We start from the raw sequence: 14,863 nt of genomic DNA, 5'->3' as shown, positions 1-14,863 counted from the left end.
TTTGGTTCTCGTCTCCGCTCACAGCACTCCTATACCTATCTGCCCGGAACACATTCCAGTGCTGTGACGTGTGTTTCGGACAGCAGAAGCGAATCCCCTTTCCCGCGCTACCTAGTAAGCGTAGCACTAAACGCATTAGTGCGCACGTACGAAGGTATGTAGTAGATTACGCTTTGCGAAAAGCAGTTTGCTCGCCGCACGCTATGTAGCAGGAAGTTGGATGTAATGTGCCGGACGACGACTTGCGATCTACATTGATTGATATGATGTTCTCCTCATGAGCAGGCGAATGGTATTAAAACAGGATAAAGCAATGTTTTGCGATAAATGTAGCTGTACCGTTTTATTTAGCTGTTTCACTTCTAGATATTAGCGTCTACGCATTCAGGACCTACGTACAGCTCCTGCAGTACACACACCTGGGCCTGGAAGCTAAACTTCGTGGCAGGTGCACACGGCATTAGGATCGGTGCCCAGATACCATCGATCGGACGACACTGCCAGAAGAAGTCGGGCGAATCATTATACACCCAGAGCGTGTTGATCTGCTCGAATGTTACACAAAGCGGTCCTGGACATATATCACCAGGAGATGGGTATGGAGTCACATCTGTTGGAATAGGCGTTACCTCAGTAGTGCCCGCGCCTGGCGTTGTGGTTGAGAGTGGGTCATCGGTCCCTTGCGTAGTTGTATCTTGCTCTCCTGTCCCTTGCGTAGTTGTATCTTGCTCTCCGGTCCCTTGCGTAGTTGTATCTGGTTCTCCGGTCACTTGTGTTGTTGTAGGCAGCGTTGGTGTTGATTCCGTCGATCCACCACACCCCTCCCAATTCTGCGGCTGAACACACACCTGTTGCCTAAAGCTGAAAAGCGTTTCGGGAGCGCAGGGCATCAGCTGCGGTGACCAACTGCCGAACACATCCGGGCGACATTGGAGGAAGTAGGCCGGATCCGTTATCGCCCACAAGGTATTGATTTCTTCAAATGTAACGCAGCGCGGTTCCGGACACAGCGAATTGTCCGCAAACACCGACCTACCATCGGCCGGTGCTGCGGTGCAACTGCCAACAACCATCAACACCAGCACCATCACAACTGACTTCATCTTCCAACGTTCACCTTTCGGTTCCATTCTCGAAACTTTCACCGATTCTTTGCACTCACTTGTTATTAGCTATTGGCACAAGTCTTTTCTCCTATTACCGTGCTTTGAAGCTACCAAACTACGACACTTAGCGCAATTGGCACTCTCGTCAAAGTGAGTTCCCAAGGCTCAAACACACAATCTTTTATATACGCCATGAGCATTCATCCAAATCCGAAAGAATTTGCTATCATTTTCACCTCTATAATTCGCTTATCGTTCGATAAAGGTTACCTGAAAGTAGTCACCATTTCCTGGACCTATTCTCAACAACAAAATAAATCAATCAGCATTTTATCGTAGCTTTGCGCCTGCTACTTCGCTGGGAACTTTGCTTTCTTAATGAGCAGTGAACGTTTATGCCATTTCATCATTTTCCATGCACCACCGTCTCAAGCACTTACTGCTAGTGTTTGTAGTGACACATTTGCTTTTTTTTTAATCTTTATCTGTTTTTTTGTAATTGTGATAAAAAGTAAGTCTACCAGCACCAGACGTTACCGTCCTCCAATATGTAACGATTAGTCTTGGGCGACTTACTGCAGAAGCTCATGACGTTATGTCTCGTTCTAGGAATTCTCTCTTCCCATAACGTTTCAACGATCAATCGATCAAAGCTGTGCAGAGGAATGCAGTAAAAAAATGCGACACTTTTTCCCGAAAAACTATTTCTCCTCGCCAAGAACAGCTGTGGTATACCTTTCAAAGCCTCCCTTGTCCGATATGACTGGATCAACTGGCAACTGAGCGTGGCAGAGTTAATTATCTCATTTATTGACGATATATTTTTAGCTATACAGCGCCTAGAACTCTTACCTCGTGACAACCCCTCATTTGCTATGGGGGTTTGTGTGACATACAAATGCTTAGACAATCCTCAATTGAAGTGAAATGGTGCGAGTCGTACACAGAGTGTGCGCGCGCTTGGCTGTCTCTCGCTCCAAGTGACATATTTCACACCAGTAGAATCGTGTCGATCGTTTTGGGTATTTTGACGCCGAGTTAAGCAATGATAATATAGGTATAAAATTGTACTAAAATCTTCCTTTTTGCCTATTTGCACAGGATATGTCTAATGAGACGCAGTCAGATAGAACCTGGCAACTTCCTATACCAAATTAAATATTGAGGACCACTTCGGATAAAAGCAGGCTTCAGCGCTCTCAGGACTCATCAGGAAGCTTGGGAGGTATTGGCCTGCCATTTCTGGCTTTCCTTAACCCAGTTTATCCTTAACTGGACATCCCTCTCGTGTGAAGAACGGCTACCCACTCCAGATGATCAGTATTTCGAACTTTCGAATTTATTTTGCCAAATAATAACCAAAATACCGGTTTTTAACGGTGAACAATTCAAGTCGTCTGACAAATTGTTTCTGAGCCAGTTTCAACCGGTTGCAGGATCAGCACGATAAACGCAAGTACAAATCATAATCATTAAATCGCCAAACCACAGAACGCCGGGCAGAAAAAGATCTTCGATAGTACAACCTCTTGATCTGCCATTAATGGATTAATTACACTTGTGCCAGATGAGATTTGGAATGTCGGTCACTTTGCGTTAGCCATTATTTGGTACGATAAGAATCCAACGACTTCCCAGGACATTGCACTTATCGGACTTGTGTTTTTGACGTTTGGAAAAAACAAATATTTTATCGCATATTCCACTTAGCCAGCCTGCCTAGTTCCTATTGCCGATCAGGGCTGTTGAGAAACATAAAAACCCACATGAGTCCGCAGTATTCGGAATAGTAGTAACGCACATTTCTTCGCCCGTGATAAGACATTGCATGGATTGCGAGCGTGATCAGAAAAGAATCTTCCGTCTGGGGAGTTGATGAATCTTGGCGTGATACTGAATATCGTTGTCGAACTTTGCCTCTCACCGGGTAATTACAGTGGAAGCAACCATTAATAATCTCGCCATCGTGTGAGTCCAACGCCATCAGAAGGTGACTGCCGGGGTCCGATCACGATCTAGGTGGTCTTAGATTCTTAATTACGTTTCCCTTTTTCTCGACAGTGAATCTTTCCACCATTCGAGTTTCCTCTCGTGTATTTCTACCTTTCAGCATCAAACCAACCATAACAACTTCCTAAATTAGTCTAAATTAGTTGTGACGGAGAACGGATCTTTGGAAATCTAGAGCCGCACCCGCAAACTGATCTCCCCTCACTGGAAATGAAGTTTAAGTGGGTGTTATAAACATGCAAAACTTTGCTCTCAAAAACAAAAACCCGCTTCCAAGTGGGAAAGTTTACTTTCTGAAGCGATAAAGTAGCCGGTAGTTTTATGTTTCTCCATCCGTTTCCTGGGAAGTATCACCGGTCGGACACCAGACACCACCGTGCCTGGCACGGCGGGAAAAGGAGAAGTGGAGTGAAGTGCCGAATTCAAATCCCAACCGGGCTTCCCGGTGCATACGCATTTTTAACCATTGTTCAAAATTCAAACACAAAATCAAGAACGCATTCCGAGTTTCACGACCGGTGTGCGCTACAGTCGGATTGTTTTACGGTGTAAGACAACCATTTCGATAGGAACAAAAAATGTTAAATTAAAAAAAAAGATCCTACCTTATCCAGATTCCTTCTCCAGGATACGGTGAGACGCTTCACTGTTTTTTGTTGAGCCGTAAGACTTCCGACCCACAATAGAATTCACGGCTGTGTTTTTCGAGGTGAAATAATAGAGCAAATATAAAAAGCCACAACTCGAATGCGTAAAATATCGTATAACCTTAACGCACCGATCAGGAGGACTGTGTTTTTGGACGTCTCCATAGCACACTCCCTAAGTTCGTGAAGTCTTGTCAAAGCACGGATCACAGGGCAAGCCATAACAGCGTTCAACAAAATCCGACCGAAACGATCAAATTACTGTTCCACGATGTATTCTTTCTGTTTCTTCCGAACCAACTACGTCGTCTTGTAACAGAACTATACCGCCACACACACACCGTCAGCGCATAATCGGTGTGAACAGCTGAGATTCTGAACCGCAAGAAGACGATCGCTTAATTCCCGGGGCGCTCATTCCGGGACCGAGATCTCCGGGATCTGTGACATATATTATATCGTCAACTTGACCGTCAACGGAACCTTAACGCCATGAAAGATGCGTTAAATATGATTCAAAGACACGTGTTACACGTGTTGGACTGCAGAGTGACAAATTGCTCAATTCTATGGACTCCCCACCTCTTTCTCTAAAACGGGGAACCGCCCTGGGGGATGAAAAATCGTCAGAACAATTCTGTGTCCTGTTCCGAACCTGTGCGGATGCTTCCTGTGTGCCCATTCTCCACTTTACAGCTGTCATTACCCGCAATACTTCAACCTGGAATGATTCCGGCATGTGTGTAGCTTCTTTTGGGAGTCTTTTTGGGGGTAAATCAATATTCCAATCCATCACAGTTTTATGACCCCGACCACATACACTCACGTAAACAAAGTTTATATGATGTGGAACGCCAGTATTTAGTTTTGAGCACACTCATTAACTGGGTAAACAAAAACAGTCCGCTATGATCAGTGTTGCAGTAGACCAGGGTAGCAGGAGTAATCAAATATTTTCAAGTGTATTGCAGTTTTTATTTGTTTCAATCCCGATCCTCTGTCTTTTTTCCCTTTTTAAAACATACTTCTAAACAAAGCAAGCTGGATTCCCCAACAAATTCGTTTGCCGGTGCCGAACGAAACTCGGAAAAGCAAACAAAAACCCAACGATTCGAACAGTTAAGGGTCGACTAAAGGACAATCCTTTGCGTTTCGTCTAAACAAAACGTATGCAACGTAACACACTGCGTGTTGATTGTTTTTCTTGCTGACGAGATTAAAGATTGTCGTTAGGGCGAGAGAAAAAAAAATACATGAGGCGAAAATAAAAACATAAACAGAAAAACATTTGCCTTCCCGTCACTTGCACCAGCCACGACCGTGGTGTACGTACAGTGGTGGATATTAGAAGATAATTTAAAATTTTTGTTTTTTATTTACTTTTAGTCTTTTGTGCGCCGCTTTTATGTGAGCCTTTGAGTTTTCCATACAAAACAATAGAGCATGAAACCAAATTCTCAAGCTTCTCACTCATGTCTCTCTACACAATTTGATGCTACGCTAATAAAATCGAACAAAAAAAATGGCGAAAATATTTTTAAACTCCATACGAACTGGAATGAAGAATGCAGCGGCGAATAGTTAAAATATACGCTTTTTCCATAAGTGGAATTCGGCAACAGCTGCGATATCCCTCCCGGAGGAATCCAACGCAACAAAAAAAATTAATGAAATGAATAGTTTCAAAGCACGATTTTAAAGTGGTCATATTATTTTGCCCATCACTGTATGTTTGCGTAACTGGGTAAAGAACGCATGTGGAGAAAGTAGGCATTGTGGGCAATCAGGCAAAGAATCATTGCTTCCACCGTACATGCGTACAAGAGTGTGTTTGTGTTGTGGAATTTAGTTATAGGCTTTAAAATGGGAAAGCGATTAGATTTACGCTGAATGAATAAAGATACGCCGAAAGAAGAAAACAATGAGTACACCTCAAAAAGCAAGTAGTACAGTTATTGCGAGAATCTTATCGTCTAATCTAATCCAATGGCGCTTCTAGTCGCTTACTCCTATTTTCTGGCGATAAGCAAACCATAAACGATTGTAAATTAAATACCTTCCACAGTCAATCTTTCTCCCTTCATTTTCTGCTAGATTAACACAACGATAGCGATGTAAAGGCGCATACAAAACCACCCATTGATTTATCAACATAAATCACTGTTTATCAATATCGTAAACCACTGTTTTATTTAGCATAATACTTTGTACCACGGTTGGGTGCTCGTTTAATCGAGTTTTTGATATTGTCAATACGTGTTTTATTGCTTTTTTTCTATTTTCGACAGTCATGTAAAGAAGGCGTTAAATGGGAGCGGATCGGAACGGAATTGGGAGTTTATCCTCTATGCTGCCTTTACCTGCTATAGTGTGCGCTACACGTACGAGAGATGTGTTACACTGTGAGTAAGAGTGAGTGATTTAAATCGTTCTAACGAATGAAATGAGTAAACTCTTAATAAAGAGTTTTAACAACTCTTCTGTGATTCGAATCGCGAAGAGCTTTTACAACTCTTTTGGGAGTCGTTGTTAATTAAACTCACTCCGTAGGAGTTGATAGTAACCGGAGAGATTCGAATCACATAAGGAGGTTTTAAAATTATTTTGAGAGTCGTTCACTCTTTATAATCACTCTGAAGCAGTCGGTAGTCGACAAAGAGAGATTTCAACTCCTCTCTGCGACTCGAACTCTGTGGCATCTATCAACTACTTCAGAGTGAGTTTAATTAACAACGACTCCCAAAAGAGTTGTTACAAGAATTGGCTCTCAATAAGGAAGGAAAGTAAGAGTGAATCAATTCGTTGAAAAGAGTATTCATGCTCTTCTTTACTGTACACTACTTTGTAGGCGCATTTTCATCAGCATTATTGATGCTGATTAGTAAAATTGGTTCTTAAATATTTTCCCCCTCCTATACAATCAACAAACGAGATAGAAAAAACTAATAACTGTCAAAATAAATATAGGAGAAAAAGGGAACATCGGCTTACCGCAAGCGACGGTATAAAAACAACAGAATCCCGGTGGTTTATTAGGGACAAAACTCACCAAACATCAGCTCAAGAAGGGGCACCCAAAAAATGCATCGAACAGCATCAAAACCCTGGTGTGTTAGGGAAGATATAAGAGGGAAGACACACACACACGCACACAAAAACAACAAAACACACGCTACACACTGCAGTGGAACGGGGGGAGGGGGAACCATCCGTGCCACTCTTAATGAGAATGATAATAGGCGACGCGCCACCGCGCGGGTGCGGCCAACTGCGGATCTAATTTTATCTTCGATTTCCTATTTTTTTTTTAAAGTGCATTACAGCGATTTGGATAAGCGAACGACTATCCACAAATCCCAAATCCGGGTTCGGTAGAAAAACTGTCCCTACTCTTTAAGCCCTGAAAATCCCCCAACCATTGGCAGGCGCGGCTGCTGCTTTGGGCGGTTTGGCGGTTGGCTCGTGACCTATTCCCTTTACCCCGCATTTTCTAAACCTCCAGCTACAACGGCACGGTTTGTACAGGCGTTGCCCGATAAACGGATCCACTTAACCATAATGCCCGCAAGGCCGCGAAGGTTTCGACGCTTCCGGGAGTGTGTGAGGGCAAACGGTTCGAATCTTAGCCCAAACAAACGGAAACGAACCAGACGCCGGTGCGGTGATCCAGAGTCACACAGAGTACGGGAAAATGGAGAGATCTAAACGAGCAGTTACGCTTCTTCAACTTATAAAGTACGTTTAATGCCACGTTTTACATCGATAAGGACTTCAAGTTCAGTAAACGTTGGAAAAGAAATATTCTTTCGGACATATGGCTACTAGTTATCGGTCCGAACGAAAGGATTGTATCAACAACGTGGACTAGTATCGGATACAACTGCTCACCAAGAAACCCGAGCGGACATTTTGTTTTCTACGCGATATCAAACAATCAATCAATCATCAGTGTCAATTATCAATTAATGAAGCTTGATTTGGTAGACTTGAGGACCTTTTTTCTTAGTAGTAGTTGAATAAGAAGTCCTCGCCACTGGGGAACGCTCCGGATAAGATTTGAGCCGTGATCTTGTCATGTCATGACTCTGTCGCCTCTACCATCGAACCACCTCGAGACTTGAGAGAAGTTTTTTTATTGATTTCAAGATAGCGCTCCTATCTCGGTACACTTCTGTCATCCGACTTCCTCGAATATTCGGTACCAACTAAAGATGAAGGTTAGATGTTAGTTGCCACCATAAAAAGTGTATGACTATCTCCAGTTTCGACTGCAAAATACCCACAAACAACCCAACTCTTTAGAGTCCTCCGAGTAATGTAGCTATCCTTCATCCCCGAGTGAAAGCTCCAACTGCCACAAACGATGAACCGCCCTTAAAACGGTACCGTTGCTCTAATGCGACAGCATGTCACAAAAATCCTCAACCTTCGTTAGGGCTTGCCGTTTACCACGTAACTATTATTGCACACCGACATGGGACAGAATTCATCCGAGCACTGGTTTAATTGTTTACGAGCACGATCCTCATCCTTCCTTCCCAAATGCCCGGTTTCGCAAACCCGTGAGAACAGTGTTCGAATCCTTGCCAAGGGCATGGCGGACTGTCACGTTTCCGTACACCCCCCGCGTATCTATAACGTGCCGATTAGACGTGATCGTGCCACTGCAACGAACGTGTCAAAACAAACAAGCTACCTTCACCGGTGCATACAGGATTGGCCTACCCGGTAGTGAGCTGTGGACCAACGACGACCTTTAGGATTTATTAGCCGACCCCGAGAAAGGGAATTTCTCACAACATTTTTGCATTGCTTCTACCCGCCGGTGCAATGGTGCAGCACTACAGGCGGTAGGAATGTAACACTAGCATGACGTTTGGATTTGTTTTCTTCCCTTGCAGAAGCCCCGGACGAAAGACACGACTTTTTTTTTCTTCACACAATTGAACTATTGGATAGTTGTTAAAAAAATCAACTCTGTTAAGCAAAGTTAAACGCAGAACTTCAATGCATTTGCTGATTCGAAAAAGAATCTAAATATGTCTTGCATCTATCCAGACATCATGCTACCGACTTCTCAAAAAAAAAAAAACTACGCATCCATTTTTTAGCACCATCCGGTCACTATTTCACCCCGTTTCTACCGGGCACCGGTCATGATAAATCAGCTAAAAAGCGCTGGAAGTGGTCATAAATTCTCCTCCAAACCTTCAGCCCCGCGCGTTCTCTTTGGCGCCGTGCACGGGAGTCCGATCCTTCCCCGGAGCCCGCTGGACGCGACGGACAAGATGAGTCACGTTCATGTGATTCTTCCATGTGCGAAGCAAAACGCAAAGATGGAAAAAAGATATGTTACGTAGGAGTACACAAAAAAAGAGAGACCTGAGATGAGAGAGCGAGAGTTCCGATAATGTATGCAAAGAATGTCAAGATGCACCCGAGAATGCAGGCACTTTTAAGCGAAAGCGGGTGAGGCGTAAAGGACTGGGGGGGTACACATAAAATTCGAGAATCGTGCCGAAACCCAAATGAAGCAGATAACATTGGGATTTTCCCTCCCTCCACGGTTACCGGGTTCGGGAAGAATTTTGTGTGCTCAGGCATTCCGCGCTGCTGCCAACCATTCCGGGTGTGGGTTCTCTTCTTTAATTTTACTTTTCCTTTTGTGTTTCAACACGACCACGCGGACACGTCCGAGGGTGTAGCGTAATGGGGTGGGGGATGCGAATGAAAATTTTTATTTGATTTGTGTTGCCCGTAGAGTACGGGCAGGATATCTCATCCATCTCGGCGATTTTTGTCCGAAAGCGAACACAGAAGCGAAGTCAACAGGAAGCTACACATACTCGTCCCATTTTACGACCGTAAGCTCTGGCGCTGGCGTTCGAATAATAGGAAAGTAATTCACTGTTTTACTACTGGAATCGAAATTGGCTTCGTTACCGATGCAGATGCTCAGCGCTGTGATGCATTGTGGTTTTTAGACGCTTTTCGGTGCATAGCCAGCGCGCAAATTTATGACAGAAGACTCGCACTTGTCGGAGTCATTGCGCGTTCGCGGACGCATATTTCTTCACAGCAGCTCAAAACCCCGGGCACAATCATTTGCTTACATTACCGGATGTCTGTTCTAGAATCGTCGTCGCCGAGAAAGAGAGGAAGACGCATACTACGCTTTAAGAGGCTACACCAAAACTGGAGTCTGAATTTATGACACCAAAGCGCTGGCAAGCACACCCTCAGCCCGTCTTCCAGCAGCAAAGGAAGCATGTATAAAAAAGGAAAGATACAAAACAACGAAAAAAGGGAAAATATGAAAACCCTCAAGAGTATAACTTCCAGCACGAGCACGAAGGGGGTGTAGCGCAATCCATCCGCATCGGAAATCTTCAGGGTTGAAGTTTTCTGTTTTTGGTAAACCGTTGCGCGGCTTTACATATCTTTTGTCCCCTTGCTTCATGTGCCCGTGTCTCTCCTTGAGGGGGCCGTTTTTCAATTAGGAGCCTTTTAGTGAAATTTTCCAGCCACCCTCTCTCATTCGCTTCACACACACACACACGTACGTACGCACCCATTACTCACTTACCCCCGTGAGTCGCTGGATCTAGAACGAGGACAACGCGAGTGTTGTCTGCATGGCTGACGTCCCCTCTCTTCCAGGATGCGAGAACTACTTCAGGAAAAAAACGGGGTGCAACAGACAGCACGAGATGACGGCACGGTTACACGGGTTTGCTTTTCTCCGTTTTTTTTTTATTAATTCTTACAGTAACATCAAAACTAATCAAGATAAAAAAAAACTGTGACAGTGCGCAACGTCATGTTGTCATTGGACAGCTTTTCAAAAGCCCACCGATGACAGGTGTCGAGCAGAAATGACATACGGCTAAAGGCGGCGAAAAATGGGCACAAAACATTATTGTGTTGCGCTGTCACACCTGACAATCGTTACAAGGTAGTAATTGTGGTAGTAGTATCGGGAGCTTGAAGCGATTCCTAGGCACGCAAACGTGTAAACGGTCCTTAACCGAGCGGTAGAGGCGCGCGTGAACCCGATCACAACAGCCTCCCTAATTGGTTTCCTCCCGTAGCTAACCTCCGATAATAATCCCTGCATTAGCTTGCACCATATCTTACAGGCCCCTTCCAGTCCTCCAGCTGGCAAAGAGACGAGAAAAGACTAAGGCTTTTAATGCCAACAAGAGGGGAAAAACGCAGCCGAGAAAACTCGGATGGTCGTGCCGCGTTGGGACGCGTGCACGTGCATCATTTTTTTGCCCCCACTTTGCCGTATTACTTCAGCAGCAACCTCACTCTGCTCAGTTCAGCTCACTCGACTCCTCCACTCCTTAATCTACCCATTACACTTCACCCATCGGAGTCATACAGAAGCGCTAGAACACCCATTCAAACGCAGTAAAACAATGCGAACCAAACAATATCTCCATCCAGTGCACTCCCACCACGGACAACTCTCCCCCCACCCCCTAATATCTTGTGCTTGAGTTGCTTCCATTTTTAATAGTTTTATTTGTGCCCACACACACACACACGTTGCCAGTGGGAAAACTGAAGAAGCGCAACCCTTCGGAAGAGCGTGCCTGGCATTTTTGCACGCTTCTCCACTACTGCGTGCGTTTCGGGAATTCGCTAGACCGGCCGGCGTGTGTTTGGGAGACGGTTGCAATATTCCCCGGAGCATAATTTCGCATAACAAAGTCATGATGGCTGTGTGGTGGTTTTCCTATTTCGTAAAAGAGTGCTTCATTTTCTTGAAAATTTCTTGAAAAAATGGTACTAGAAATCCCACCAGGGATCAGGCAACCTCAACCTGTCAGTAAAAATTGCCTAAAGGCCTCGAATCGGCATTACGCCTGCACATATGCAAGCTTAACAAACCGGTGTGCAAAACACGAGAACAGACACAGCTAGGTGTGTGTGTGTGTGTGTGTGTGTGTGTGTGTGTGTGTGTGTGTGTGTGTGTGTGTGTGTGTGTGTGTGTGTGCTAATCAGGACCATTTTCTTCGTTAATCCTACAAACAAAAACGGGTTCCGGGGGCTTGAGTTGAATGGTGGTATGGAAGAACCGCGCTCCATCATCCGCATCGTTGTCGGCACTCGTGCATCGACCGTACCACCTGACGGATAGATGTGTGCACCGATACGACTCTCTCTCTCTCGTCCATCAAACAATGGCGGCAGACCCAGGAAGGGGATGAAGACATCTAGAGCGGCACCAATTGCAGGACGAAGGGATTCGCCGACAAAGACTCGCTCCGTTCACGTGAAGGCACGTTTGTTACGTGAAGATTGCTGTAAAATGTGAAGATTGAACCATGCGGCACACCCAGCTTCTAATTCCGTTTTCAATGAGTTAATGGAACCACCGGGAACGACTCTAACGTAGTGATTTAGTAATTATAATAAACACTTTTCCGAGATGTTTATGCTTGTTTTGATGTTAGAATAAATAACTGATTTCTATCAAGTTTTCACCCTCGAAATAAAAAAAAAAAAGTCGGCCGTTTTGGATGCGCCAAAAGTTAGGCAAACTGCATGACAAAAGTACTTTTTTATCCGACTTAGAAAAACAAAACCATTAGCATGTAACAGTACAAAAGAATCGCTAGAATTGTGTCTTAATAAGCAGGAACTATTATGCACTGGACTACAAGCCAACTCTGGCTGTTCGCACAACAGCAGGACACCCGTTCCGATTGGTGATGTGTTGTTTTGTTGCTTAAAGGCAGCAAAAGCACCTCCAGCCTGACGCGGAGTAATGCATGCATGATGTGCGGCTTTCAATACGAACCACTCGACGCACTAGCGAGGAAACGTCGGCATCCTTTCACGGAAATGCGCGTGTTCATTGTCGCCATTTTTTGGTGACACGTTTGTCCCCGTGGTTCTTCGTGTCTCGGGAGGGGTTCTCCATTTTGTTGCACATTTGTCCATAATTACTCGCCGGGAAACAAGAGTTCTTGATTCTGTGACTCACTGAATGCAGTGTTTCTTTTTGTAAGGTAGAAACCCTGTTTTCTATAAATTTTTGAAGTCACTAAAATTTAGTCAGTCGTAGCAATCTCAAAACTTCCTCGAATGAAGTGCAAAGAAGTGAGTATTTTTTGAGAGTTTCTGTGTGTGTATTTTTCTACACCACACGAATGCAGGGCTGCTGTATACCTGTTCCATTCAGGACGGTTAGACGCCTAGACGGGAAGGACTAGAAAAGGTCGCCGCGCTTCATTCCACATGACTGAAAGAGCAACACAACTGCAGCGTCTAAACACTCTTACCATTGTTTTCCTATTATTTGTGCCCTTTTTTTTCTTGGTTTAAGGCCCTCATCATAATTTTCCTTTTGCTATCAACATCGAAAATGCACCACTACAGGGTTACTCCCCTGCATTTGCAGTGCTGTAATAAATATCAAAGCATTTGAAATTTTAATCTCAACTTCAAATGCCAAATCGATTCTAAAATATTTTTTTAATATTAAATTATATTTTAACATGCTTAACCAGCAGTTGCGAAACCCCTGCAATGAGTCGCGCTCATACAGTAAGGTATTCCCAATCCCTTTCCAGTCGCATCCTATGGGAATCTCAAGCCTATGATGCAAACCGAAGCCACAGGATACACACAACTTTTTCTTGCTCTATGAAGTTCCAACCCACAAAAAAAGGTTCTCAGCACCGAGCCACACACACACACACACAAACACTGGAGCGAATGATTTTATTATCATTATTATTCTCATGTTTATTTTCATCCTCACCTTTGGATGGTTTTTTTTCCCTTTTCCGAATGTTCCTTCGCCGGGACACCGGGACCTCTAGCAGCAGGCAAAGCCGCCCGAACGAGCAAGCCTGCTGCGGCTGATGATGATGAAGTTGTAAAAAGCGAAACGACACAGGGAAAACCTTCCTTACCAGCAGGACACGCTTGTTAAAGCGCCGCCAAGTACCTAGTCGGGCGAAGAGAGGCACACAGGGGTTTTGGGGTGCCGTAAAGCTTTTGTCCCTTTGGCCGGTAATTACAGCGAATGTGTCTTAATCGTTATTATTGCGCTGCGACGCCGGTATCCATTTTCCCTGCTCGAAACGATGTGGAAGGGATGTTGTCTACAATTTTCTTGTTTCCGAACATCGTTCTACTCTGCCGCATGTTGGATTATGAACGTCTTGGGTGGCATTCATTGGTGTTCACACCTAGAGCAGAAGCGCGTCGCGAAGAAATTCGAAACCACATCCGGTCATAGGCACACCACTTCCGATCGCTGACATATTGTCTAGAATATTGCTGGCGTGTCTAGACGCTACAGCACTCCTGCAATGAGGCTACTTTTGGAATTCTTTCCGCCTATAAGAATTATTAGGACAGCCTGCAGACTTACCTGCGGTAACGAAAAGAAACGCATTATGTGGCAAGTTAAACCAAACACAACTTCCAACACAAACAATCGTTTCCGCTTAGAAAGCTATCTGCCTGGATGGATGCTGGAAGTACTTCAGAACCACTCGACATTTTTTCTCTTTTTTTTACATAATAATGGAGAAGGAAGTAGAAAAGCGAAACATGTGTTCCCAACATCTTGCAAATCATGCCAGATGCAGCGCATAATCGCAGCGCATCACGCAGAAGAGCATCTTCGGCCTACACGCTGAAACAAAGTGAAATAACACGCAGCGAAAAGACTAGCTCTGGGCATGGATTTAAAAATAATTTCTTGATTCCCGCCCTCCGTCGACAAAGCCCTTCGGGACATACACCCTCCCTAAGTAAGGATTACAAATTCTTGTTCATTGCACACTGAAGAGGCTTGCGATGCATCTTGGTTGCATTTGTTCGAAGCACACACACACACACAGAAACGATTCGCTTCGGTACAGTTCTTCACCTTCGCATGCTTTTCACTCTGGCGCGATGAGTGCTTCGTTCCTATATGTCCAACAACTGAAAAAATGTAGGGAAACGAAGGGTTTGCCCTTTGCGTTCGCTTGGAAATTGGTCTCACTTCCAACGCGTCTGGGTCACTCATCCTTTGAGGGGCGAGAGTGTGCCGATCGTTCCAAAAACGCTTCGTGTGTTTGCGAAGCA

The 14,863-nt window shown here is 44.6% G+C and overlaps 2 protein-coding genes across 2 annotated transcripts in view; one reads left to right on the top strand and one right to left on the bottom strand.

Annotated features, from left to right (window-relative positions):
• Positions 1-14,863, top strand: part of LOC126561148 (uncharacterized) — a 506,370-nt gene that overhangs the window by 458,785 nt on the left and 32,722 nt on the right. The window lies entirely within an intron of this gene.
• LOC126556594 (uncharacterized) lies at positions 363-1,130 on the bottom strand. Its single transcript, XM_050211967.1, has one exon. It carries the CDS (start codon positions 1,128-1,130, stop codon positions 363-365), a length of 768 nt encoding a protein of 255 aa, XP_050067924.1.

This window comes from Anopheles maculipalpis, chromosome X (assembly GCF_943734695.1).
Source record: "Anopheles maculipalpis chromosome X, idAnoMacuDA_375_x, whole genome shotgun sequence".
In the NCBI taxonomy this organism is placed as follows: domain Eukaryota; kingdom Metazoa; phylum Arthropoda; class Insecta; order Diptera; family Culicidae; genus Anopheles; species Anopheles maculipalpis.
The sequence above is the reverse complement of the archived record's forward strand: the minus strand, read 5'-3'. Positions and strand labels throughout refer to the sequence as shown.